The sequence below is a fragment of the Hemibagrus wyckioides genome, linkage group LG07, assembly GCF_019097595.1.
Source record: "Hemibagrus wyckioides isolate EC202008001 linkage group LG07, SWU_Hwy_1.0, whole genome shotgun sequence".
Classification (NCBI taxonomy): Eukaryota; Metazoa; Chordata; class Actinopteri; order Siluriformes; family Bagridae; genus Hemibagrus; species Hemibagrus wyckioides.
In genome coordinates, this window is record NC_080716.1 from 3,563,699 (window position 1) to 3,591,611 (window position 27,913).

General features: G+C 40.5%; 1 protein-coding gene across 2 annotated transcripts in view; it reads right to left on the reverse strand.

Annotated features, from left to right (window-relative positions):
* Positions 1 to 2,430: 2,430 nt before the first annotated feature.
* LOC131355970 (uncharacterized) overlaps positions 2,431 to 27,913 on the reverse strand; it is a 131,005-nt gene continuing 105,522 nt past the window's right edge. For both annotated transcript variants that reach the window (XM_058394645.1, XM_058394646.1), the window contains exons 7-14: positions 17,509 to 17,765; positions 16,393 to 16,529; positions 12,709 to 12,830; positions 11,052 to 11,169; positions 10,252 to 10,560; positions 9,704 to 9,908; positions 9,145 to 9,568; positions 2,431 to 8,034 (exon numbers count right to left, since the gene is read on the reverse strand). In XM_058394645.1, the coding sequence (XP_058250628.1) occupies positions 7,132 to 8,034; positions 9,145 to 9,568; positions 9,704 to 9,908; positions 10,252 to 10,560; positions 11,052 to 11,169; positions 12,709 to 12,830; positions 16,393 to 16,529; positions 17,509 to 17,765 (2,475 nt within the window). In that variant the 3' untranslated portion in view covers positions 2,431 to 7,131. The remainder of the gene's footprint in view (positions 8,035 to 9,144; positions 9,569 to 9,703; positions 9,909 to 10,251; positions 10,561 to 11,051; positions 11,170 to 12,708; positions 12,831 to 16,392; positions 16,530 to 17,508; positions 17,766 to 27,913) is intronic.

Genomic DNA, 27,913 nt, shown 5'->3' on the forward strand with positions numbered 1-27,913 from the left:
ATCTTTGGGAAATAGACATATGAGTGCTGCCAGCATTGCTGCAGAGGTTGAAGGGGTGAGGGGTCAGCCTGTCAGTGCTCAGACCATACGCCGCATCAAATTGGCCTGCATGGCTGTCGTCCCAGAAGGAAGCCTCTACTAAAGATGATGCACAAGAAAGCCCGCATACAGTTTGCTGAAGACAAGCAGACTAAGGACATGGCCAGAACCATGTCCTGTGGTCCGATAAGACCAAGATGAACTGGGTTCAGATGGTGTCAAGCGTGTGTGGCGGCAACCAGGTGAGGAGTACAAAGACAAGTGTGTCTTGCCTACAGTCAAGCACGGTGGTGGGAGTGTCCTGGTCTGTGCTTGCATGAGTGCTGCCGGCACTGGGGAGCTACAGTTCATTGAGGGAACCATGAATGCCAACATGTACTGTGACCTACTGAAGCAGAGCATGATCCCCTCCGTTCAGAGACTGAGCCGCAGGGCAGTATTCCAACATGATAACGACCCCAAACACACCTCCAAGATGACCACTGCCTTGCTAAAGAAGCTGAGGGTAAAGGTGATGGACTGGCCAAGCATGTCTCCAGACCTAAACCCTAAGGTGGGGGAGCACAAGGTCTCTAACATCCACCAGTGATGTCATCATGGAGGAGTGGAAGAGGACTCCAGTGGCAACCTGTGAAGCTCTGGTGAACTCCATGTCCAAGAGGATTAAGGCAGTGCTGGAAAATAATGGTGGCCACACAAAATATTGACACTTTGGGCCCAATTTGGACATTTCCACTAAGGGGTGTATTCACTTTTGTTGCCAACGGTTTAGACATTAATGGCTGTGTGTTGAGTTATTTTGAGGGGACAGCAAATTTACACTGTTATACAGGCTGGACACTCACTACTTTACATTGGAGCAGAGGGGCATTTCTTCATTGTTGTCGCATGAAAACATATAATAAAATATTTACAAAAATGTGAGGAGTGTACTCACTTTCATGAGATACTGTAAATCATCAGTTAAAGCACTGGTTTCATTTGCTGTGGCATAATTTAAGGTTTTAAGCCACATCCCCAAAAAATCCTTGTCTTTCTCTTACTCATACAAATCAGCCTCCAGGAGGTTTCTTCCCCCTTAATTTTTCCCCATATCAATCAACAACCCCATAATGACAAAAACAGATCTATATATATATATATATATATATATATATATATATATATATATATATATATATATATATATAGACCCTTTAGTTTGAGTGCATCCCATTTCATCTCCAGAACCATAAGGGTTCTTTATCTAAATTGCTAAATATTTCCAGTGCATTTGGACCTTCACTTCCTTAGCACACCACAAAAAACTGGTCAATCAGTGCTCACTATGTTCCCTTAATGGAAATGGCATCATATTTTCTGAAGCCTCTCAGCATGAATGCTGATATAAATGGTAGAAGAACTCCCAGCCAACTTGTCTACAAATATAAGTAACTTGTTATCATCGTTGTAGCTCTTTAAACAACATAAAAATGTCAGAAAGATGTAGGTCCCGTTCTGTTGTTGATATACGCCAGTGTGTAGTCATGCTGCCAAAAATTTGAGTTGTTAGTGTTCCGATGTGTAGAGAGTCAGGGAACTTACCAGTGCCTGAACTTGTGTACACGATACACTGATTTACCACCTAGGGAGCTGTTGAGACGAATTCAATTGACTGGACATGATTTGTAAAAGGTCTAACAGCTGAAAATGTGAATGCAAAATGTCAATGCAAAAACCAAGCCATGAGGTCGAAGTGTCTGCTTACAGAGTTTAGAGACAAGGGACAAGATTGTCTTACAAGGCACGTGTCCTCTTAACAATCAGTACTCTTTCCTAGACCTAAGAACCTGATGGACACTCTGGTTGAGCTTCAGAGCTCCATAGCTTGCAGAAGGTCAACGCTTACTGGAACACTCCACCCATTTGGGTTTAATGACTGAGTGACCAGACACAAAAGCCTCTCCACAGTGCAAAACACATGGAAGTCTGCTTTTTAAAGTCTACAGCATAACAAAACGTGAAAGATAAATGAAAAAGGGTCTGAATGCAAGGTATGTTAATATTTGTGACTTATTTCTGTACTTCCTTATCTCTGCCTGCCTTCCATTACACTTTCAGAGTCAATGTTTGTCTTATTTAAAGTTCTGAAAGCCTTGCTCCGTCCTATTATTGACTTTGTGTTCAGTGTTTGTCAGAGACTGGTAGGAAAAGAGATTGGAGTGGACATACTGTTCACCGTAGGAGGCTTCCAGCATTGACATTGCCTGGAGTGCATCCAAAGAGATCTCAGCGGCCGGCCGCTTATTACTCCGTGCCAATGCCAAGCATCCACACTTGTACACAAGAATACACACATGCAGGCAAAATGGACACTTCATGAGGGACAGTTAAAAATGGATTTATTTAAGAAATTATTTATTTAAGCACACACAAAACCTCAAAACATATGTCTTTTATTCAAATTTACAAAAAATAAAAGAGAAAATACAACAGAATAATATAATAAATAGACTTTTTTTTTCATATGGCATCATGAGATTTCAATATTATTCTGCATAGAGCAGGATTAATAATGGTGAAAAAAAGGAGGCAGAGCCATTGTGGCTGAAGATGTGGCAAGCCCTAAAGCAAATAACCCCAAAAGATTCTCAACCACAATGCTAATCAAAATGTATATTTTCTTACAAATGTATTGCTAATGAATGAAATCCTGTTTAGTGTATAAGTGCACTGCATGAGCAGAACTAGTGCTCGTACTAAGTGCTCGTAGAAGCTTTAATATTAACTGATGAAATGTGTCTGTAAATAAAAATGTAAGGGGTGTAGTGGCTCGGCCTCCTCATCTACCCGTTATCATGATTGTACACTAATACAGTGGATCTAGTTCTGGTCTGGCCCAGTCACAGTGGCTCTGAGAAAATACGTCCCACTTAATGATCAGATCACGCAGGACATTGAGAAGGTGTGTGTGCATTTGTGTGTGTGTGTGTGTGTGTGTGTGCACGCAGGGCTGGTCAGAATACTCTCTGAAAAAGCATGAAGGGTGAATACCGAATACAGCTTCCGAAATGTATTCAGTATTGTATTTCAGCACAATACATATAAAAAAGCAACTTGTTCCGAATACATTTTGAATACTTCCTGAAAAGACACAGTGTGTGCTAATGTCATTCTACAATTTTACTATGGACACTGTTCTGCAGAGGCGCTAGACTGTGGGGTTTTTTTTTTATTGGAATATTATAAGTACCATTAATCTGACACCCAAACCACTGGTGTGGTAAGTTTTGTTTCAATTAAAATACAATACAACTGCTGTTTTGAGCTGTATTATTGTTAAATTAAACTGTTAAATTAAAAAGCAAAAAAAATGCAGTGTTTGCAAAAAATAGCCCAATAAACATGTTGTATCACAAGTATGCATGTATACTTGGTGGAGCTAACTGCTTAGCAACTTGTAGCTACTTTCTGAGTTACAGGTATTCTATAAAGCTGGAATAAAACAGAACTACTCAGAGGCATCTAGCGTTGAATTGGCTTTCCTTCATTAGTATTGCTAGGCTCCATAGCATCGCTTACTCTGCTGTTCACTAGATACCTCTATAAGTTTGCTGTTTTGTCTTTCCACTAGGTCTCATTCTTCTTTTCTTCCCTCCTATCCCAGAATATTTCATGACCCCCCTGTCATCTAACCAGCCAGCAGGAATGTGACTACATGAGGTTAGTGTGGTTGAGTGGGTAGCCTTTATCTTACTGCACATTGTTAAGTATGCCTAGTTCCAGCTCCCACTGTCTAGCAAACCAACAAATCGGTGGATTCCTTTTGCATTATTTATTGCTCTCAATAAATTGCTCTCAGTCTCAGCAACATCCAAAATGGGCTCTCTAGCAGTTGCTGCTGGCATGCTCTAAACTAGCTGTGACAGACACTCTCAAAGTGTCAGGGGCTCAAATTGGATCAGATAGTGGTGCACAACCCACAGCACCAGTGCACCATTTTCAAGAGTACTGGTTGTAAAGGAATTCGGTTTTTAACAGGATAAGTTTTTAAAGGAGGATTTAGACAGAAAGGTCCATGGCACAGCTTTTAGCAGGTCCAGCTGAGCCACATGCCTGTGGTCTCACCACATGCACTAAATGAATGATGGCCTAGAGGGAACTTATGATATTGTATGCCATGTGGCATACACTGGCAATACATTATCTATTTTACTGCCAGCACTGAAACATTCACTATACAGAAATTCTGTAGATTGGAACTCCATGGGAAAGCTAGTCAACACCTTGCTCCTCATGACTGGACAACCAATGCCAGAATTTAGTCTTTAGAATTAATGTCAAGTGTATTTAACACAATCTAACCTGCTGTACTGGTGCAATTCTGCAAATTGCCTGAGAATTGGTACCCATCCAACTTGTAGAGAAAGCCTTATACAGTGAAAATCTTTAAACAAAACTAGTCGAACTAGCAGTCCAGGAATAATCCTGAATGGAAGAACGACCCTGTATGTATATGCGGCTGCTTTCTTGGCTTGAATATCATCTCTGGGCCATTCTGAAAGGCTTGTAGTACCTGCATACACATTTCAATAAGAGCCTAGTTTGGGTTCTCCCCCTTGTACTGAAGTCCCTTAAGGCCCCACCATATTAACCTATGCAAGACACTGTTCTGAAATGAGTGTCTCTGACAAATACATTTTGCTAGCAATTACTTCAACAAAAATCACGAGAGAACTGCATTCACTGGCAAATAGTTTGCCTGGCATATGTGGTTGGCCTGATGACTTGATGGGGTCACCTTGTTGCTGAATCCAGGGTTTCTTAAATCAGTCAATTGACCTTTCAGCTTTCCATGACATTGTGCCTATAAAACATTACTTCTTGTGTGTACACACTCTATAGTCATATTTAGGCCAAAGGATCCATCCTGCCCTCTGACCAAAGTTTAATAAAAGAAAAAAGGCCTAATGTGTCTATTTAGATTCTAAATATTTAGATTTAGATTCTGGCGTGCTGGGTGTGGAATGTCATCACCTTGGCCTACAGGCTGTCTGGATGTCCATCCCATCCCATGACAAGCCACTTTAAGATGAGTGTCTCCTCGTTCAAGGCAAGACATTGCTGCTACCTGGATGTCAGCACCAGGGTTACAACCTGCCAAAGAAGGTTTTAGGGAATGTTGCCTATTTTCATTCATTCATTCATTAACTTCTTTATCTTGTTAGGGAATATACACCTACCTGCTACCTACTAATCTACCTTGCTGTCTACAATGGCTGTATGACAATGAGACTTATTGCAGACCTTGTAGGAAAGTTTCAACATGCACACAATAAGGTGTTTAGGTAATTCTCACAGTTCCTTGCAGTTATCTAGGCTTGATATAACTAAAGTAACATACTCAAAATACATCATTTTATTTTTGGCTGATTTTTAAATGATTAAAATGTAAACATTGGGGTCTTTAAAATATTCAGACTTTGTAACACTGTTGTTTGTATCCTGTTAGAATGCAACCCTTTGTAGGTGTGTATGTAGGTGTGTGCGTGTGTTTACCCTTGTAGAGAGAATGGAAAAAATGTCTACATCCATGTGTCCATCTTCAGATGATTTGTTGGAATTCTGTACATTTGGGAGCATTCAAAACATCCTCTCCTGGGTTGTGGGGCAAACTATTTTTGACGTCAGCAGAGTCAGGTGGATCAGTTCTGGATTCCAGTTAGACTTGATGCCCTACAGTAGAGTTAATCCCAAATAATCCAGACAAGTCCACTCGGTTCAGTTTATTCCTCTGCAGGTGATTTCATCTCTCCATGCTGTAATCCAACATGACATTTTGATCTTTCATCTCCTTTAGCTCTCTTTTAAATTACTTTTCATGTTGTTATTTTTGAATACTACGGTACGCACTCAGTACTCAGTAATCACTTTTCACAACGGTTTTCAATATTTACATTTACATACAATGTCGTAATATTTATACTGATTTTTTTTTATGGAAAAACAACAACGGTATCGTCATATCTAGTATTGAGCTTCACATATAAAAGTGCATTCCAGCTGAGACTTTGCATCCTGCTCCTGATTTCTCAAGCTAATTAAATTCTTGACATCGGAATATTCTGTAATTGTTCCAGAATTGGTGAATACAATAATTGAGTTAAAATAATCAATAAATCATTATTGTCCTAAAAAGTTCTAGTACTCACTGAAAAAGTAGAAAACAAAAAAAAAATGAAGCATAAAATTTCGATATTGAATGAATGGATCCAACAAAAGAACACTGACACTAGATCACATTACACCTGTAGCCCCATTTAAACGCATGTCAGTAGTTCTTTAGATTTTTTTTAACATGGCAGCTGGATATCCAAGTGTTGCACACGTAAAATTCTTTCACTTCTTCGACCTGTGCATGTTGTGGGTCCATCTTAAATCCAAGTCAAGATGTTTTGCATTGAAAAGGCATCAAAAGAAAGTAGGATGATTCACTTGTTTTTTAGGTTTTTTTTTTTTTTTTGAAAAAAATGTCTATGCTGTGTGCAGGCTGATTTTCATGATAAACATTTCGCCAACACCACGAGCAGACAAATTCTCTCCAGCACTTCCTGTACAAACCTTTATCTCTCACCTTTATGTATTCTTAGTATTTATCAGTCGTGGTATGATAGCCCACTTTTTTCCAGACTCCCTTGTGATGGTATTGTCTTGCACATTGCCCCAAAACCATAATTCTCTCTCTCTCTCTCTCTCTCTCTCTCTCTCTCAATCTGTAAATAAAAAGGTACTATGGGCATTTTCCCCACTCCCTGCCTGCAACACTTAGAGAATGGTAAATACTCTGTAACTGAGAAATAAAGCATTCCCTGTCTTTCCTTCTCTGCTCACTGTTCTGCCTTTTAACACATATTGCTTTAAATTGCATCAATCACTCACGCCGTAGCTTCCCCTCTCTCTCTATTTAGCTCATGTTTGTTTTGCGTGTCTGACCCAATTACTTTTCCTCTCTCTCTCTCTCTCTCTCTCTCCTTCTTCACCTATTACTCTAGTTCTGGTTGCTGTTTACTCATCCTCTCATACCCTTACACCATCCCTGACTCAAGGCCACTCTCAGTCTTTGTCCTTCCTCTCATGTCCAGTCTGCTCCTCTTTCTCCTGATTTTCCTTATTGTTTTGTTTCCTGGGTGTCTCTGACTCGCTCTCCTTGTCATCTTCTATCTCTTTCTCCCTTTCTTGAAAGAGTTGGGCTAGTTTGTGGAAACGTGGGCCCCACTCCTCCAGCCCACCACCCCACTCCTCCTTGTTGGCATCCTTCTCTCCTTCGCTTTCCAGGGAGCTAAGTGAGCCAGCTCGTGACCCAGTGCCTTCAAGGCCATACACTTGCACCGAGTCATACGGTGGCTGCGTCGGATCAAAGGTCACCTGTGCCAGGCGTAACCGCAGGAACTCGCCGACTCTCAAGGCCAGAGACTGGCCACCACCTCCTTGCACGCCCCTTCCTGCTGCTTCAGGTACTGCTGGCCAAGCTCCACCATATCCCAGGATCCCTCCAAATGCCCCTCGACCCTGCCCAGGGTAAGGCAGCAGCTGGGGCATCATATCCCTCCTTCCCAGACTGTAAGCCCCCACACCCACCCTTTCCTGCCAGTCCGCCACAAACCCTGTGCTATCCGGGACGCACAGTGGAATCCCCCCTTCTGGCCTTGCTACCACAAAACTACTTCCCATCTCCAATCCTCCTCGGTTCAAGCTGCCCGTGTAGTCCTTCTGTTGCTCCCCCTGCAGGACGGTGGAGTAATTGCGACTGACAGATTGCATGCCATTGTTTGTGCCATCTGTGCCATCTGTAGCACCAGCTGTACTCTTTTTTGGTGAGAGCCCAGCACGTGAGGAGCGTCGCCCTGCCATGGGCAGTGTGGCTGAATCACACAACCAGCCACCTGAAACCCCGGGCCTGGCCAGTGAGCCAGATCGAGTCAGCACCAGTTCCCGTGGCGCAGAATCTGACTGCACCTGTTGGGGACGGGGAGGAGCAGGAGGGTTAAAGTGGGTCAGGATATGCTTACGCTTCTAAGAAAGGAAAATGGAGAGGAGAAGGAAGAGGGATGGAGTTTTATCAAGATGAGGGGAATATTAGGAAGCAGAGAGAAACAATTATTTACTATGAACAGGTCCAAACAAATGTATAGTTAGAGATGAGAAAAGAATGAATCGCATCAAGGCAGAAAGTTAAAGAACATAAGATGAGAAGAGAAGCTGTAGCAGAGATTAAACTGAGGAGCTTAAGAGAGCTCTGTAAATTGGACTACAACAGTCTCATTTTCTTTTGCATGTAAATCAATTCTATTTCCCTTCCATATAACATTTTGCAACAAAGTTATACTTTTCTCTCATCCTACCAACTAAAACCTTCCAAATAATCTGTTCAGTATGTAATTGTTTATCCCATCAGTTGTAGATTTGCATAAGCTTGTCAATGAAGTATCGAATTTTGCATCTTGTATAAAATGACTATATATCACCTAGATATAAATGAATTGCATTAAAATGAAAGGAAACTTCCACCATGAAACACATTTAATTAGTTTACATTGAAATATTTGTGATGTATTTCGTTATCCTGGTGCTCAGAGTTTCACTGAAACATTTGGGGTTTTGGGCTATGCTGATGTCACAGGGAGACTGTTAACATAATTACAATTATTTTAAAAAGAAGATTAGAAAAATGCCATTGTACTCAAACATAAGGCTTAATGAAAGTGCCAGTGTAGAAATAGTGGAGACTGCAAACATTTGGACTCAAAATTCAAGATGTGAACTACATCAAGTGATGTACAAGACGATGATGGCGTCATCTCTTGTGTCAGCATGAAAGCTTTGGAAGGTGATCTGTTTGAGCACAGTGTACAGGTGAGGAGTTCAAATGCTGGACAGACCAAAAGTGCTGCGGCTTTGCGTGTAATGTAGGAAACCATTGACCGGTGAAAGAAGTTAAAACTCTGGATGCCATTAAACCTCGTTATTTATTAATGACTAATATTTAGGTAGGTCAGGGTGGATTTTTCCTTAAAAAAAAATTCCCTCAGGTTGTTTATTATTAAAAAAAAAGAGATGATTTTTTACCCAGTTCAGATCCTGGCTTGGTTGGGCATCACTACCCGCATCTTCCTTGTTATCATTTTTCTGTGGTGTTCCTTCTTCAGATGCAGTGGCTCCATCCTGGGATGCAGTTCCTTCTCTAGAGCTATTCCCCACCTCACTGGGCCCCATGTACAAGGCTCCCGGTTCCAGTGGCCCCACCATTGCACCTTGGTTATGGATTACAAGGGAGTGATCTGGCTGGCCACTAGAAAAGCGGTATCCCAGTTCGGTCAGGCCAGGGTCATATGGACCCTGTGACCGCCGTAGAACTGGTAGGGTCTGGCTGCTGTAACACAAGCGACCATATAGAGGAGTCTGGCTGGGGTACTGCCCACCGTCCATAGCTCCTGATTGGGCCCAGCTATTGTATGTCCGTGATTTATCCTGGCTACGCTGAGAGAGGCGTCTAATTAAAAATCAATAATAAAGACAGATACAGTTAGCTGAAATATTTTCATGTTTATATTCATCTCACTATACAAGCACTTGTAAAAGATTGTATAGTGTGCTGTGAGCTTGAATTTAACTCGCACTGACTCACATGTTCCGACTGTCAAGGGTTCGGTATCCCCTGCGAGCACCATGCGGGGCGCTCTGGAGCGCCGTGATGTCAAAAGCAGCTGTGTCGGCTTCACCACCTCCTTCGTCGTCATATGTGATGATGTTCTCTCTGACGTCATCTTCCTCTAAAGGAGAAAGCGAATCTCTTTTTTGTCTGCGCAGGGACAGAGACAGAGCAGTGACAGCTAGAGAGAGAGAGAGAGAAAGAGAGAGAGAGAGGGAGGAAAAGAACAAAAAAAGAGAAATTGTTGTCATTTAAAAAATTGATTATATATTATATATATATTAATGTATGTAATTGTACATACAAATTGTAATTAATGTATGTAATTGATTATATATATATATATATTAATGTATGTATAAAAAAAATGTATATATATATATATATATACATTTTTTTTCAATGAAATTGCCGGGTGCTCCAGAGAGAGAAAATGATTCCAACAGGCCATTAGAACAAGAAGCACTCAGAGAGATACACAGAAAAAATGACTAGTCATTAGATGATCTTTTTCATGGTCATACCCAAAAGTGTTGCCCCGCATGCCAAAATTGCCAGCAGGGCCGCTGTGCTGAGACCCGGAGAAGGCAGGGAGGAATGCTGGGGTAAACATACAGTTTCCCTTTCCCACTCCGCATCACTCTGCTTCTCCTTCTCACCGGCTCGTGCACCTCCTCTCAGACAGGGACACACTGACACAGTGACCGTCGCTGTGCTAGTCAAACCTGATGATACGTCCCTGAGGACCAGAGGAACATGGAGCGTCAGAGAAGACGTTGAAGAGCGTGAGTGCATCTGCAAGGGAGAGACTAGAACCAGACTTGCAGTGGGACCTAGAGAAAAACAGACAGACAAATAAACAAGAAAAGGGAAAGAAGAAATTGAGAGCTAGATGGTTAGATGAGAAAAGAAAAGAGAAGGCTTGAAGCTTAAATGCAGCCTGATAGACACTTAATTCCACTGAAATCAGTCAAGTGAAGTTTAATTCCATTGCTTCTTGGGACTACATTTGTCCAGACCATTGAGTCTGAATGCTATGGAGAATGCCAAGGCATATTCTCTCTGAGCACAAGGAGAGAATATATGTGGCAGGGAGAAGCAAAGGCAAACAAAGTAGCAGTACAACAAAGGAACCGGAGATACAAACCATGACGGGAGAAGCCAAAATGCAGAGGAAGACAATGCTTCAGACAGAAATATATGTAAAGAGAAAGCAGAGTGAGAGGAAACTGGTAAGGGATAGAGAGAGAAAGAGAAAGAAGCATTGGAAAAGAGGGGGGCGAGGAGACAGTACATCAGACAGGACCAAAAACACAACGCACACCTCCGCTCTCTCGAATGCTGAAGTTGAGTGCGGCACTGGACTCAGGAGGAATGTTGAAGTACACTGTGCTGTCATTTCCTCCCTCATCTCTATCAATTGCTCTCAACACCTGCACCACCTAGGAGGAACAGACAGGGGAATAGGAGAGCAATGATTGGCCAGCAGTCAATAAAGGAAGTAAGATGATGAAGGATATAGAGATTCAAACTACAATTCACACATTCTATATATATGTTGACCTTGTTGCTGCCTCAGAGTTTCACGGCCCCTAAAGCTCAGTTTACTGTTTGTGCCGTTTCTCAAAAACATCCTGGTAGGTGGATTGGGAATGTGGAATTATCCCTAGGTGTGAATGAGTGTGGGACTGGGTGTGTATGTGTGTGTCAGGCTGCCCAGAGATAGTCTGGCATTCCATACCGATCAAGGGAACCTTTGCAGTGTTCCTGCTATAGGTTAGGTATGATGAATGAATGAAGGAATAAACGAATGAATACCAAACTGAATGAAGTACTGAACATTTGGGAGTACCTACAAATACACAGATACAAGTTTGCCATATGCTTAAAAATATCTCCAGCCCATGAGACCTACTTAGACTAGTAATAACCATACCACACCATCTTGCATCAAGGATCTTCCCTCACACCTCAGGGACACGCCAGAAAGAAAAACGAGCATAATGTAGTTCAGAAGCAAGTGCTGGCAGTGTAGTTTCGCTGCAGCAGGGGAAGCCCATTTTTTGTGTGTTTTCCGTAATGCATGAAGATTAAGAGACTGTCAAGTCACATTAGCAGCTCGGTACATCTCAAAAGTCCATGAAATGCTGCTGCCGTAGACGGTTCAAAGTTGAAAAGGAACTCTAGAAATGAGTGCAAATTAAATGTCTGAGCAAAGACATGTGCTCGGAAAGCTGAGCAGATGGGCATGGAGACCCAATTAAAAACTAAACATGTGGGAAAATATCATGACACAGTGAGAGAAGCAGCAAATCACAAACAAACAGTGGAGTAGATATTCAATTAGTTTGTGGATAAAAGGGTAAGATGGCAAACAGCGCTGGATGAGGAGATTTGGATTTTAAAAATTATGGTGTATGGAATAAAGGTCATATAAGTAAGTCACACAGTAATCAGTGGATTAACAAACGTGTTATTTTTAACAGGTTTCTATAAGGTGACATTTAGGTAACATTTATGGAAGCAGCCTCCACAGTCAGTGCTTTTGTGGTACTCAATAAGTTTTTTACCCTAGGAAGATTATCAGAGGACTTGTAAAAAAAAAAAAAAAGTCAAGGTTTGTGGTAAACCTAGAGTCTATCCCAGTGAACTTAGGTCACAAGGTGGAGACACCCTGGATGGGGTGCCAAGCCATCAAAGGGCACAATTACACACACATACTCACACACCCATTCACACACTCTGGACAACTGAGAAATGCCAATCAGCCTACAACACATGTCTTTGGACTAGGGAAGGAAACCAGAGTACCTGGAAGAAACCCTCAAAACACAGAGAAAACATGCAAAAAAGCAGGAGTAGAACCACCAACATCAGAGAAGCAAAGCAAACATGCTATCCACTAAGCCACTGTAACCCCCCAATGTCTTTCAAAAAAACATGCTTATACAGAAGCTAATAGTCTGCGGTGATCAGCTCACCTGTCCGACGGAGGCAGAGTCACACATGGCAGTTGTGTACTGTCTGTCCAGCTCCGGAGCATTGTCGTTCAAGTCTAGTGTCTCTATGGCAACCAGCACTCTGGAAACTTGGCTGGGGTTATCTGAAGTAAGAGAATTGAAAAGCAGTGCTTGTTAGTTAGTGTCATTGTGGTTCTCATCACAAAGGGATTTTGTTTTAGTTTTTGGTCTTATCTTCTAGTTTGTTCACCTGTTTTGCAAAGTATAAGCCATGTATTCCTTAGTGCCTTGTTTCTTTGTTTAGTGTTTTCTGTTTTCAGAATAAGAGTATGGCTTGTTCTGGTTGGACCAATGTCTATTGATTTTCCCTCGATACGACTCAACCGGCCATCACCAACACTTGCGTAGTGCATGATCAAACAGCATTAGAGAAAGCTATGATGCTTTATTGTTCAGAGTGTAGAGATACAGTGTGGAAAATAAGTATCTGATTCATTGCTGATTCTGTAGGTTTGCCCACTCACAAAAAAATTAAGGGTCTATAATTGTTATGGTAGATTTATTGAAACAGATGCTGATACAAATGTTATAAATTGAGTTGCATTTCAGTGAGTAAAATAAGTATTTGATCCCTTACCAACCAACAATAATTCTGGCTCCCACAGACTGGTTATGTGCTCATGTGGTACACAGATTAGTCTTGCCAATTTAAGAAAGTACTCCTAATGACAATTCGTTATGTGTATAAAAGACATCTGTCCACAGAACCTCTATATTCCATTCAGACTTCAACACCACTATAGGCAAGACCAAAGAGCTGTCAAAGGATGTCAGGGACAAGATTGTAGACCTGCACAAGGCTGGAATGGGCAGCAAAGACCATCAGCATGAAGCCATCTGATGTGTCGACTTCTGTTGGAGCAATTATTTGCAAATGGAAGAAATACAAAATAACTACCAATCTCCATCGATCTGGAGCTCCATGCAAGATTTCACCTAATGAGGTAAGGATGATCATGTGAAAAGTGAGGGATCAGCCAAGAACTACACGGGAGGAGCTTGTAAATGATCTCAAGGCAGATGGGACCACAGTCACCAGACAAACCACTGGTAACAATATGCCACAATGGATTGAAATGGATTGAAATCCAGCACCTGCAAGGTCCCCTTCTCAATAAGGCACATGTACAGGACAGTTTTAAGTTTGCTAATGGACCTCTAAATGTTTCAGAGAAGGATTGGGAGAAAGTGCTGTGGTCAGATGAGACCAAATTGGGCTGTTTGGCATCAACTCAACTCGCTGTGTTTGGAGAAAGTAAAATGCTGACTATGACACTAAGAACACTATCCCTACAGTCAAGCACGGAGGTGCAAACATAATGCTTTGGAGCGGTTTCTCTGCTAAAGCCTACAGGCTGACTTTGTCACCTTAAGGGGCCAATGGATGGAGCCATATATTGTAAAATCTTGCATAAGAACCTTCTCCCATCAGCCAGAACACTGAAGACGGTCGTGGATGGGTCTTCCAGCATGACAATGACCCAAAACATACTGCCAAGGCAACACAAGAGTGGCTCAAGAAAAGCACAATAAGGTCATGGAGTGGCCTAGTCAGTCACCAGACCATAATCCTATAGAAAATTGCAAGCGGCAGCCAAGAAACCTTAAGGATTTAGAGAAGATCTGTCAAGAAGAGTGGACCAAAATCCCGACTGAGATGTGTTCAAACCCGGTAACCAACTAAAACGTCTTACTTCTGTGTTTGCTAACAAGGGTTTCTCCACCAAGTACTAGGTCATGTTTTGCTTGGGGATCAAATATTTTATTTTACTCACTGAAATGCAACTCAATTTATAACATTTGTATGATGTATTTTTTCTGGATGTTTGGTTGTTATTCTATCTGTTACAATAAACCTATCATAACAATTATAGACCCTTAATTTCTTTGTGAGTGGGCAAACCTACAAAATCAGCAAATTCCCCACTGTACATAGATATCTAGATCTTCTTTGCCAGATGCAGTCGTTCCATTCCGGGATGCTGTTCCCTCTATAGAGCTATTTCCAACCTCATAGAGCCCCAGGTACAAGGTCCCTTGCCACACTATTACAATGATGTGATTTAGTTTGCCAGTGAAAAATCAATATACAGAACCAATTCGGCCAGTCTAGGCACGAACAGGCTAAGGGAGTGACCATACCAAGTAGCTCGGCTGGGGTACTGCCATAGTGTGACACTTTTTACAAATTTAGACTGGAGTAGATCTTCGATCATGTCTCCCATTCCAGATTAATGCTTGTCATATCAAATAAATAGCTTGTGCTTGGCTGTCTTGGACAGTATGGGCCTGTCATAGACTTGGACTTATAATGGATTGGTTCTGAGCCTGAAGAAATATGCCTACAAAAGAATCCTCACATTAACATTCAGTGTCAGACTTAGGCTTTGGATTGGACACACACACACACACACACAGTGTAACAACATGTTATAGATAAAAGCACATTGCACAACACAGAAATAGGTTCCTTCTCTCTAAAATAATAAATCTTCACTTTTATAAGAAAACTTCGGCAGATAAATTAACTGGATTCCGCTCTCATTTCTAAACCTTGAGCTTTTTACAGGAACAAAACATAATAGTACACATTGGTGTGCCATGTATATAATTCAACTACATACTTGTCATACATAATTATCACAAAGTCTTTTACATTTCTATTGTTTCACCATGACTTTTTCTATTTGGATGAGAACTGATTACAAAATTACCCAGTGGCTTTTTTGGGGGGGTCTATGGTTATATATTTCTTCATATATCGTTCATACTGTATATCTGAGGTCAACAAATCGTTTGCTTTTTTCCCCAACCCATTTTTACTATTACATTTTTATTCCAGAATACTGTCTTAGTATCAAGCATTACTGAAATGTAGAGCTGCATAAACTCTTACAGTAGAGATGTGTGTGTTTGTAGAGTAGAGCCACTAGAATGTAAAAGTTATTCGACTGAAAAATATGAGTGCTCTGAGTTTTGGCAAAACAGCAAGCAGACTTTAACTTAGGAAAATATTGGTATTAAAAAAAGCAGAGAAAGCACATCTCTCTCTCTGCACTTTAGTTTGAAAAATCAACTCCCAATTTTGTGTTTTTCAGTAATTAAATGAAGAAATGTAATAATTCAATTGAATAATCATGATTATTCCTTTTAATCTCACTTAAATAAGATAAATATGCAAATATGGAATATGTACTTTTAATGTGTAGCTTTGGTTATTATTTCACCATTTTTAGTATCAAATGACATTCATTACATGTAATGCACTATGTGATTTTTGAATAAAATTAATTAAAGATCAGTCAATTTAATTTCATTTTGTAATAAGCTCTCACAGGTCAAATCTAATTGAGAATTCCTGCTGAGCATAAACCTCAAGGCAGGACAAGTAGTGTTTTCATTTTGAAATCATTCATCATTCTCCCACCATATGGCCTGCATCTTTCTTTTGAAGAACTACCACTGCGAACCACAATTGCAAATATAAAAAAGTGGTGTGTGAAACAAGTTCTGCTGCAAGTTGACTTATTTTGTGGATATATAACAATAAGCCCACATATTGTTGTGCTTTCTTGTTATGATCTAACTCTCTCTGCTGTATTTCAGAACTGTGAGAGTGTGAGAGAGACGGAGGCCTGTTATTACCTCTTTGTGTGGCGATGATGGTGATATTGTGCCACTGCTCATGCTCGCGGTCCAGCTCCGTTGTCGTGGTGATAAGCCCAGTGTCTGGGGTGATCCGGAACAAAGCCTCTGGATCTGACTGAGGATCAATGGAGTACCTGGGAGAGAGAAAGAGACAGAGAGGTGAGGTAGGGCTGTACGACAACCAGGTAAGGATGGACGACTTAAGAGTGTCGCTGTGATACAGAGACGTTAGAAGCATAAAGGATAGTGTAAACCTGGGAGATACAGATGATAGATAAAAGGGCAATTAAAGATGGCCTATTGTCTAACCTGGTATAGCTGGCTGGACAGCAGATGTTTCTGAAATTGGACAGTTGTTCTCTCAGTACTTGACAAAATTAAACAATGGAAAAAAGTGACCCAATGCAATGACCCTTTACTTTCCAGGTATAATCTTACATCTCACAAGATTTTCCTTTACTCCACTCTATGCATTCATCTTGACAGGCAAACCTGTAGTAAACTGGTGGTAAACACTGGCAAAAATGTGCAAGTTAGAGTAAGTGCAACAAGGTCTGTTAAGAGCACCCTATCTGATAGACTGAATATGGGATGGGTGGGATCTCAAAAAGGTAGGGGCATAGTGTTGTCTCTGGCTAAGTCAGTGAGTGTCTGGGTTGTGGGGTTATTAAGTTCAAATCAGTTGTAGATGACTTAGGGATGGTAGTCCACAACAGACACTACAACACAATGGTATTTCAAAGACCATGAAGAGCACTTCAATGGTCTAGAATTTCACATCGGTATATAATTATATTCCAGGTCTATTTGACTCCATATTCACAGAGGTCCCTGATTGGGACTGGGGCTCATAGACAACTCATTTGCATAAGTGGGACTGCGTGACATAGCTGTGACAAAATCTGCTCTTGATTGGGGCATCTTGCACAGAGATGCTAAGCTCCAAAGAGAAAAAGAATGCAAGCTCAACTTTCCCAGATCTCCCAGTTTTCCCACTAAGCTGTTTGGGATATCTGGGTCTCAAGGGCCATAAATCAGTGAAACAACTTTCACAATAAAGAGAACTGAAGTATGTGAAAGACTGCTCAGCCCTACCTTAAGTCAGACACTTACCTGATGTTGCTGCTGAGTCCTGTGTCTGGGTCCACTGCATTAACCCTTCCAACGGTGCATGCCGGAGCACAGTTCTCAGACACCTCCATGTGATACCGGGCCCGGGAGAAACGCGGTGGCTCATCTGCATCCAATACAGCCACTCGGATGGTTGCACGGTCCTTGAAAGGGCCACGGCGTAGGAAACGTGGGTCAACAGTTGGGTTCATCACCTCGACAGAGAAGGAATATGAGCTCCGACTCTCGTAGTCAACAGCCTGCATACAAAACAGAAAATGAGATTGGATTTGAGGATGAGCTCAAAAGTATATGAATGAATCTTCTCTGCTCAAAGCACTCCTTGCCTTGGTGTTCTTGATAGAAGCTGGCTAGTGAGATATAGCCATGCAAACTACATATGCAAAAATCATAGTTCTAGCTAGATCTCCTGAAATAGGGATTATTGTCATCACTGCATATTAGTTCAAGAACGAGGCTAAAACTAGGCTATGCTCTTTGCAATTTGTGCTCTCTGGTGCTATTCCTAGACCCTGACACTCTGACAGTGGGAACATTGGGATGAACTGAACTAGAGGCTATTTAGGAAACTAATAGCCTGCAGGTAAAACCGAGCCTGCTTATTCAAGTCTGGATGCTCAGAGTGTGTGCTGGGGGACTAAGATCTGAGGTAAGATTCTGAGCTTTTCCCAGACACTGTGACTAGTAAATGTCCTGAAAACCTGTGATATGTTTTGCTGTTCTCATGACTCTCTGGAGAGATTTACAGTTATGGCCAGAGCATCTGCCAAACCATAGAGTGGTGCAACTAAACAGGATGCTGTCTATATTACAGCAGTAGACGTTGGTGAGGATTTTACGAAAAAGCATGGCAAACACTAAAAGAATTTAGTGTATGCTGTATTGGAACTGGAAGAGTCATGAACACATTAATCACTGCCTATTTGGTTTAATAATTTAATTGAACATTATGGCTTTTTTCCTTTGTTCTTCAGCAGCTTATAAAATATCACTTGATCCAGTGTATCCTATTATATACCTGGGACATTATTTACTATTGAGTACACCGGTATGTGATTTAAGAGTATTTAAATAAAAAAAGATCTCTAAAATGACTTCTGGCTCCTTTGCATATCGAACAGTTTCCACAAAATAGGTTCCAGCTGTATTGGAGCTTGAGTAATCCACATATTTCAGATAAAACAAATTACACTACTGTTAAATGCTGCACTTTGGTAATGTCAAAACCTGTCTTATCAGTGTTTATAATAGAGTTCATAATAGAGTGCCCAGGATGTCCAGATTTTCTCTGAGTCAAAGCAAAGCAAAATAAAAATAACTGGAAAAACATTTTTAAAGCTTAAATAATAGATTCTCCTTCTTCAGAATACCTGTTTTGGCATCTTATTGCTACTTCAGTGGCAAGAGAGCTGATTACAAAAGGAAAAACTTAACTGCAAAACCAACTCTGCTTTCTCAGCACATTTCTTGTTGTTTCAAAACAAACTACTTAAGACATTGTGCTTGGCTTAAAAAAAAAAAAGCGCGTTTTTCCGCAAAAGCAGAATATATTGTGGTAGAGAAAGTGCTGAGACGGTGCTTTGACACAGGTTAGATATACAGCCCTAGCTATGTTTCTTGCACAAGCAAACATAGACATAATTTGTTATTCATGTAAGAGTAAGTTGGCACTGCTTCTGCTGCTGCTACTATACGCTGAACAGCCACAACATTAAAAACACTGATTGATCATTTGATTACAATGGCACATATCGTGTTTGCAGTCAGTTCTTGAAGTTGCTGTGTTGGAAGCAGGAAAAATGGGCATGCTTGAAGATCTGAGTGAATGGACAAGTATTCAGTGTGTTCACTTGGCCTCCATATTCCTCAAATGTCAATCCGATTAATCATCTCTGGGATGTGCTAGACAAATAAAACAACCCCAATCCACAGACACGCCACCTTGTGTACACAGTCACAGTTCGACCACCAGAGAAAGCCATCATTGGAATTCTGGCATTTCCGGGTCACCAAGTAACTTCCGGGTTTAAAGTTATTTATTTAGGTCTATTTAAGCTATACTACTGCTATGCACATTGTGAAGTATTAACAGCATTTATCCTGTGTACTGAGCTGTGTTCTTTGTTTTCCTAGCCACTGTGTATGACCTAGCCTTTGTATCTCGTTCTCTCAATTTCTTGGATTGTGTTTTTAGATTTGTTTGCCACATGGACCGTCTCTTTAGGTGATTGAACTTCTTATTGATTCTTATTATAGTTTTGGATTGTCTGTCTTTGGATTTTGCTATTAAACTGCATATGAATTCTGCTAATCAATGGATCACACCTTGCAACTTGCAGGACTTGCAGGAAGAACCCGCTGATAACATCTCAGTGGCAGATGCCACAAAACACCTTGAGAGATCTATCTTGAACCTTGAGAAGTCCATCAATGCCTCAATGCATCAGAGCAGTTTGGGCAGCACAATGGTGGGGAGAGTGAGGGTGGTTTTAATGTTATGACTGATGGATGAATAAACTAATTGGCTGCCATGTTGAATTGTAAACTGTTAATAACTTTTAATTAAAACCATTCTAAAATAACCTTCATCCCACATGAACATTATGTCTTTATAACCTTGATTTAGCTTCATTAATTTTTGTGCACAATTAACTGTCAATGTGCAATTTAAAAAAATGAGTACAAAGTATTAGGTTGTGCTGGATCATGTGTTATTTTCTATATAGTGAAGAAAGAATAATGTACAGTAATTGACTTAATGCTGCAAATAGCCCATTCTGTATATGACTAGTTCTTCCCCAAGATTCTGAATAAGCAGAAAAAGGTGAGAGTATAATCAAATAAACTAACATGAATTCATATTTATGTGAAAGTATATTTAATTCAGATGTTCTGATGTGTTTTCAGAAACATGAAAGAAGCCTTTTAAACTTTTATGATTTTTGTCCATTTAATGGCTATGCATAGTGGTTAGATAAAAAGTGATGTCTATTAAATTAATAAGCTTTAATCATAAGTCCATATTTATATTCATTATACGAATAGCGCACATAATTGTGCCATGCCTTTTTTTCCCATTGATTACCATAAAAGCTGTGAAAGTAATGCTTGTCTAATAGAAAACAGAGCCTGAGCAAATCTCTCCGCTGATTACATTTCGGATGTAAGTACAGAGTATGGACTGTGTGTGTGTGTGTGTGTGTGTGTAAATGGCTGGCATGAGTAGTGCAATGGTTGGAGCTGAACCATGTAGGTGAGTACAACTTCTATTGCTTTGCTCCAACAAGCTGCCAACTTCCTTATTCTAACTCCCAGGTTACACTGTAGCACATGCATGCACACACACACACACACACACACACACACACAAAACACACATTTAGTTCAAAGTCCCTGGGGTCTCCCATGGGTCCTGTATGTTTGGCAGAACAGACGGAGGCACAGAGGGAAAATGAGCTGAATTAAACTGGCCTGACTGGACACAAACCTGGCACCTCATATATTCCTACTGTCTACACACACACTCACACACACACAAACAAACAAATACAGTACATGTGCACTAGGGATATAACCATATTATTTGGAATGAACAGATCGTTTGATCTAAATGGGTACAAATACAGATACCGTTTTTTTTTGTTTTTTTTTTATTAAACATTTTTTTCAGGGATCCTGCCAAAACACATATCACAAACAAATGTAAAAAAAAAAAAAAAACCCAAAAAACAACACTGTTTTCGTTAACTCTTCCATTCACCTTCATTCATTCATCCTTAGTAACCATGGTGGTTTAATTATCACTATTAGTTTGTTTTTATTAGATAATTAGTCGAATTTTTAGATAATGTGGGATAAAACAGCACAAGCCTTGAGTACTTTTTTAGCTCTTTATTAACAATTATGAAATTTTCAGTGTATTTTTAACGGTAGACCTCAAGGTCCAGGCTGCCAGTGCTGCCTGCTTCAGGTTCAAGCTGCATTAACTTCAGGGTTAAACTCTGAATACAAATTAAACAGATGCAGAATCAGATCCAGGTATTACGTTACATGCCTAGCGTGCACATACACACACACCAATTTACTTTGAGGTAATTGCAAAGCCATGTGTTGCAATAACTAATGCGGTAAACAAGAGAGCGTGAATGATTCAATAGCACTTAGCAGAGCAAAAGTAATTTAAATGTATTGGTAGTGAAAAATAGACAGAGGAGTAACAATCTGTTTAGGGAGGAGAGCTGTCACTTATACTGGGAGTACACACTCATCACTTTCTTCCTTCCTCTACAACTCCGACTCCTTACTCCTTTCTCTCCTCTCTGTTTCTCCTACTCGATTATAGCCTGTACTTTAATTCCGGTGTATAACAGCTCAAGAATCTCTTGAGCATGTTTACTTAAATCTCTCTCTCTCTCTCACTCATCCTGCCCTACATTCCCTACTGCCCTACAAGCGTGAACGGCTCTCCAGTGGAATGCCAAGTGTAATTAATTAAGCATGTTTAAGCACTTTTGTGACTTCCCATGCTTTGGGAATATATTCTTCCATCTCTATACACAGCCCGAAAGGTGTAGGTTTCTGCATGGATGCATTGCTGGTTAGTTTGTGGATGAGTGTGTGGATTTGGCCGTTCCTCCAGGATCCCACGTAGGTTTGTTTTTTAGATTGCTGTGCCTAAAAACGCATGTTTAATGGAAACATGGTGAATTTGTTCTTACCACTGAAAACACACAATGTATTTACATTCCGTGATACGTAGCTATATTCATGTGCAACAATTGTGAATCGAAAATTTTGATAAAATCTTCAGAAAATGCTGAGGTAAATTTAAAAAATCTCTTCTAAAATATTGTGGAGTTTGCTTGATTTTGCATTCATGTCGGTGATTATATAATCAGAAATTCTTGGACAGACTAATTAGCCATATCTGTATTAGCCTTCTTTAAACTAGTGTGTACCCCTGACCAGGCAGTTACTTAGGGTGAATGAAAGCTCTGCACAGTGCTGCATGTATTTACATAAATTCCAACGATGCATTCAATGATGAATTTCCTATTATTAAATTCTGACAAGACAGAGATATTACTTATTGGCCCAAAAACCAGTACACAGAAGCTCTCGCAATTCAGCTTGCATCTAGAAGGATGCACTGTTACCACTAGCTCAACAGTGAAAGACCTGGGTGTAATATTAGACAGCAACTTATCCTTCGAAAATCATATTTCCAATATCACAAAAACAGCCTTCTTCCATCTTAGAAATATTGCCAAGCTTAGGAACATTTTATCTGTATCTGATGCAGAAAAACTAGTTCATGCATTCCTGACCTCCAGACTGGACTACTGTAATGCATTACTAGGTGTTTGTCCTGCATCTTCAATAAACAAGCTACAGTCAGTCCAGAATGCAGCCGCCGGAGTTCTTACCAGATCAAGAAAATATGATCATATAACCCCAATATTATCATCCCTGCACTGGCTACCTGTTAAGTTTAGAATTGTCTATAAATTAGCTCTACTCACGTAGAAGGCTCTAATCAGTTGAGCTCCCACCTATCTCTCCAGTCTTCTAACACGTTACAATCCACCACGCTCTTTAAGATCACAAAATTCCGGACTTCTAGTAGTTCCCAGAATATCAAAGTCCACAAAAGGGGGAAGAGCGTTTTCGTATTTAGCTCCTAAACTTTGGAATGGTCTTCCTGACAGTGTTCGGGGCTCAGACACAGTCTCCCAGTTTAAATGTAGACTAAAGACCTATCTCTTTAGCTTGGCATACATCTAACACATCCCATAACCTTGTGCTCCAGTACATCTGATTAAATGCACATTCATCTAGTACTTCTAATATTATGAACAGCAGCTACGCTAATGCTGTTCCATTGTTTCCCTTCTTCTACCCATCCCGAGGCATACAGAGACTGTGCCGGCTCCAGTGGCATCCGGAGATGGACCAGCTCCAGCCGGGTTCTGCTTGTGAGGATTGGGATATTCAAGCAGCGCCGTGGACAACAACCTCCTTATTGATTTACATAACACTATACACATGCTGTATCTGCATCACACAACTGTCACCCAAATGAGGATGGGTTCCCTTTTGAGTCTGGTTCCTCTCAAGGTTTCTTCCTCTTACCATCTAAGGGAGTTTTTCCTTGCCACAGTCGCCTCAGTCACCTCAGGCTTGCTCACTTGGGATAACATCTAGGACTGTCTGTCTGTCTGTCTGTCTGTTTATATGTTTGTTGTTTTCTTACGTCGTTTCTCATGTAAAGCTGCTTTGAGACAATGTTCTTTGTTAAAAGCGCTATACAAATAAAATTGAATTGAATTGAATTGCATTAATATTCGGTTTGGGACTAGGTCTGCATTTGAGCATGCTTTTGAGAGTGTTCTTAGCAGTACAATTAAGGTTGGTGTAACATAATATTGAAAGTGTCCTTCGATGCTTTCACTGTATCCTTTGCGCACACATCAAGGGTACACCTTCAGCATTATGGTTCTATTGACACAACGGGATGGACCTAGTTACATCAGGAGGTGTGAAGAAAAACTTGAGAACAAAACACATCTGAAATTAATGTTCATTCAAATGAACATTACAGACTAAATACACTCTGTGGGAGGCACACTTTGTGATTTAAAAGACGTCATGAAGCAATGTTCAGTACAATAAGTGTGTTAATAAATGAAATTTTCCAAGTTGTACAGAAGCTGCAATCAACCACAAGCAAAAAAAATGAAATGAAAAGACTATAATTTAAATAATGACTCTTGTTTGAGAACAAGCAAATAGTGTGAAGGTCATTAATATAGTTGATATGCCATTTAATTATCCTACTAATTACTGTTTTTTTTTGGGGGGGGGCTTTGATTGCTTTGATTTGTGAGGATAAATCGATTTGAAAAATCTGATACATTAATCCAACCTGTTTAATAAGTTTGTGTGTATTTCTGCTGTATTTTTAGCGCCCCCTTTGGCACTTTGTCATGTCAACAAAGATTGTGATTCAGCTTTAGATAAAATATTTTGTTGAAATATTTATGTTTATATGTGTTTATGTAGCATTTCTTCCCACAATGATGTGATGATGTGGGGCTGGACCTGTGACGTCATATAGGTATTTTAATCAGGCAGGAGACAGACGAGGGGGAGTGGCCTGTTATAGAGAGAGATTTGAGACCATTTTCTGCAGTTATCTGGTATAATTTTCAAGTCTTTGAAACACATCTTCTACGATTCCTCGACACAAGGCCATTAAAATAAAGTCACACCAGTGAAGGCATAACCATGTTTAATTTGGAATATTAGGCACAATATACACTATATTGCCAAAAGTATTCGCTCACCCATCCAAATAATCAGAATCAGGTGTTCCAATCACTTCCATGGCCACAGGTGTATAAAATCAAGCACCTAGGCATGCAGACTGTTTTTACAAACATTTGTGAAAGAATGGGTCGCTCTCAGGAGCTCAGTGAATTCCAGCGTGGAACTGTGATAGGATGCCACCTGTGCAACAAATCCAGTCGTGAAATTTCCTCGCTCCTAAATATTCCACAGTCAACTGTCAGCTGTATTATAAGAACGTGGAAGTGTTTGGGAACGACAGCAACTCAGCCACGAAGTGGTAGGCCACGTAAACTGACGGAACGGGGTCAGCAGATGCTGAGGCGCATAGTGCGAAGAGGTCGCCAACTTTCTGCAGAGTCGATCGCTACAGACCTCCAAACTTCATGTGGCCTTCAGATTAGCTCAAGAACAGTGCGCAGAGAGCTTCATGGAATGGGTTTCCATGGCCGAGCAGCTGCATCCAAGCCATACATCACCAAGTGCAATGCAAAGCGTCGGATGCAGTGGTGTAAAGCACGCCGCCACTGGACTCTAGAGCAGTGGAGACGCGTTCTCTGGAGTGACCAATCACGCTTCTCCATCTGGCAATCTGATGGACGAGTCTGGGTTTGGCGGTTGCCAGGAGAACGGTACTTGTCTGACTGCATTGTGCCAAGTGTAAAGTTTGGTGGAGGGGGGATTATGGTGTGGGGTTGTTTTTCAGGAGCTGGGCTTGGCCCCTTAGTTCCAGTGAAAGGAACTCTGAATGCTTCAGCATACCAAGACATTTTGGACAATTCCATGCTCCCAACTTTGTGGGAACAGTTTGGAGCTGGCCCCTTCCTCTTCCAACATGACTGTGCACCAGTGACCAAAGCAAGGTCCATAAAGACATGGATGACAGAGTCTGGTGTGGATGAACTTGACTGGCCTGCACAGAGTCCTGACCTCAACCCGATAGAACACCTTTGGGATGAATTAGAGCGGAGACTGAGAGCCAGGCCTTCTCGTCCAACATCAGTGTGTGACCTCACAAATGCACTTCTGGAAGAATGGTCAAAAATTCCCATAAACACACTCCTAAACCTTGTGGACAGCCTTCCCAGAAGAGTTGAAGCTGTTATAGCTGCAAAGGGTGGACCGACGTCATATTGAACCCTATGGATTAGGAATGGGATGTCACTTAAGTTCATATGGGAGTCAAGGCAGGTGAGCGAATACTTTTGGCAATATAGTGTATTTTAAGGACTTTCAATGCTACTTTTTGCTATATTGAAAATGTTATCGTTTCGAGACACCAAAAAAAAGGTTGAATTTCGTGTATTGTTACACGCCATGTTATACAAATCATGCAACGTTAATGTCCTCGTACTACACTACACTGTCTGCACAATTATTAAGCAAGTGAGTATTTTGACCAAATTTTATACATATGTTGCAACTCCAAGCTGTATAAACTTGAATGCTTATTAGATTTAAGTATATTAGTTGATGTGTATTAGTGTAGTGAATCAACACCCTATATGAAGCTGTGCATAATTATTAGGCAGCTTCTTTTCCTCAAGCAAAATGGGCCAAAAAATAGATTCAACTGACTCTGAAAAGTCAAAAATTGTAAAAAGTCTTTCCGAGGGATGCAGAGCTGAAATTGCTAAGATATTGGGGCATGATCACAGAACCATGAAATGTTTCGTTGCAAATAGTCAACAGGGTTGCAAGAAACATGTTGAGAAAAAAAATTGCAAATGAACTGTCAAAGATTTGAGAAGAATCAAATGTGAAGCCTCCAGTGCTGTCATATTCCAGAACTGCACCCTACCTGGAGTGCCCAGAACTAAAAGGTGTTCAGTGCTCAGAGACATGGCCAAGGAAGGAAGGCTGAAACCCAACCATCACAGAACAAGACACATAAGTTGAAACATCAACTTATCAATAGGCACATGGCTGAATCAATAACAGGCACAGAGCTCCACTTCGACTCAGATGCCAGCAAGGTGGAGGTGGGGTACTGGTATGGGCTGGTATTATTAATGCTGAGCTAGTTGGACCTATTCGGGTTAAAGATGAACTAAAAATCAAGTCCGAAACCTACTGACAGTTTTTAGAAGACACTTTCTTCAAGCAGTGGTACAGGAAAAAAGTCTGCAACATTCAAGAAGACCATGATATTTATGCAGGACAATGCTCCATGGCATGCATCGAAGTACTCCACTGCGTGGCTAGCCAGTAAAATCCTTAAGGATGAAAGAATAATGACATGCCCCCCTTCCTCACCTGACCTCAACCCTAGTGAGAACTTGTGGGCCCTTCTTAAATGGGAGATTTACAGTGAAGGAAAACAGTACACCTCTTTGAACAGTGTCTGGGAGGCTGTGGTTGCAAAATGGGCCAAAAAAATTGATCTCCTGCACAAAAAGTTGATCGTCAGCAGATCAAGAAACTTATGACTTTTTTAATTTTATTTTTTTGAAATGTCAGGAATGTTTTTGGTAAATTTAAATTTGCTTGTTTATTATTCACACTTGAAAATAAAAAAAATCATTTAGTTGCATAATAATTACGCACACTAATAGTTGCCCAATAATTGTCCACACATAGATATTATTCTAAGAAAGCCAAAACCTCACTTTTACTTTCTTAAATATTCAGGTTTAAGGTTTATTTACATTTTGGATTGACCGTGAGCACTGTAGTCATTCAGTAATGAAATTAATCCTTAAAAATACAACTTGCCTAATAATTGTCCACACAGTGTAAGTGTTTACATTATTACATTACATTATTTTTATTCACTTTAGCTCTAACTATCATGTAAATAGTGCTATAGCTGGACTGTGAAGAAGCAAATATTGAGCTACCTGTGTGTGTTTTGAGAGTATCAGTGTAATGTTAAGTGAGATTTTAAAGTTGTATTACAATAAAAAACACCTAAGCTACATGGCTTGTTTTATTCACTGGCATCTCTGGGATCTACGTGTGCTTGCTCATACAATGCTGGTGATCTTCCACTTCAAATCATTCAAATCGTCATAAAAGAATTATGTGATGTCTCAGCTTT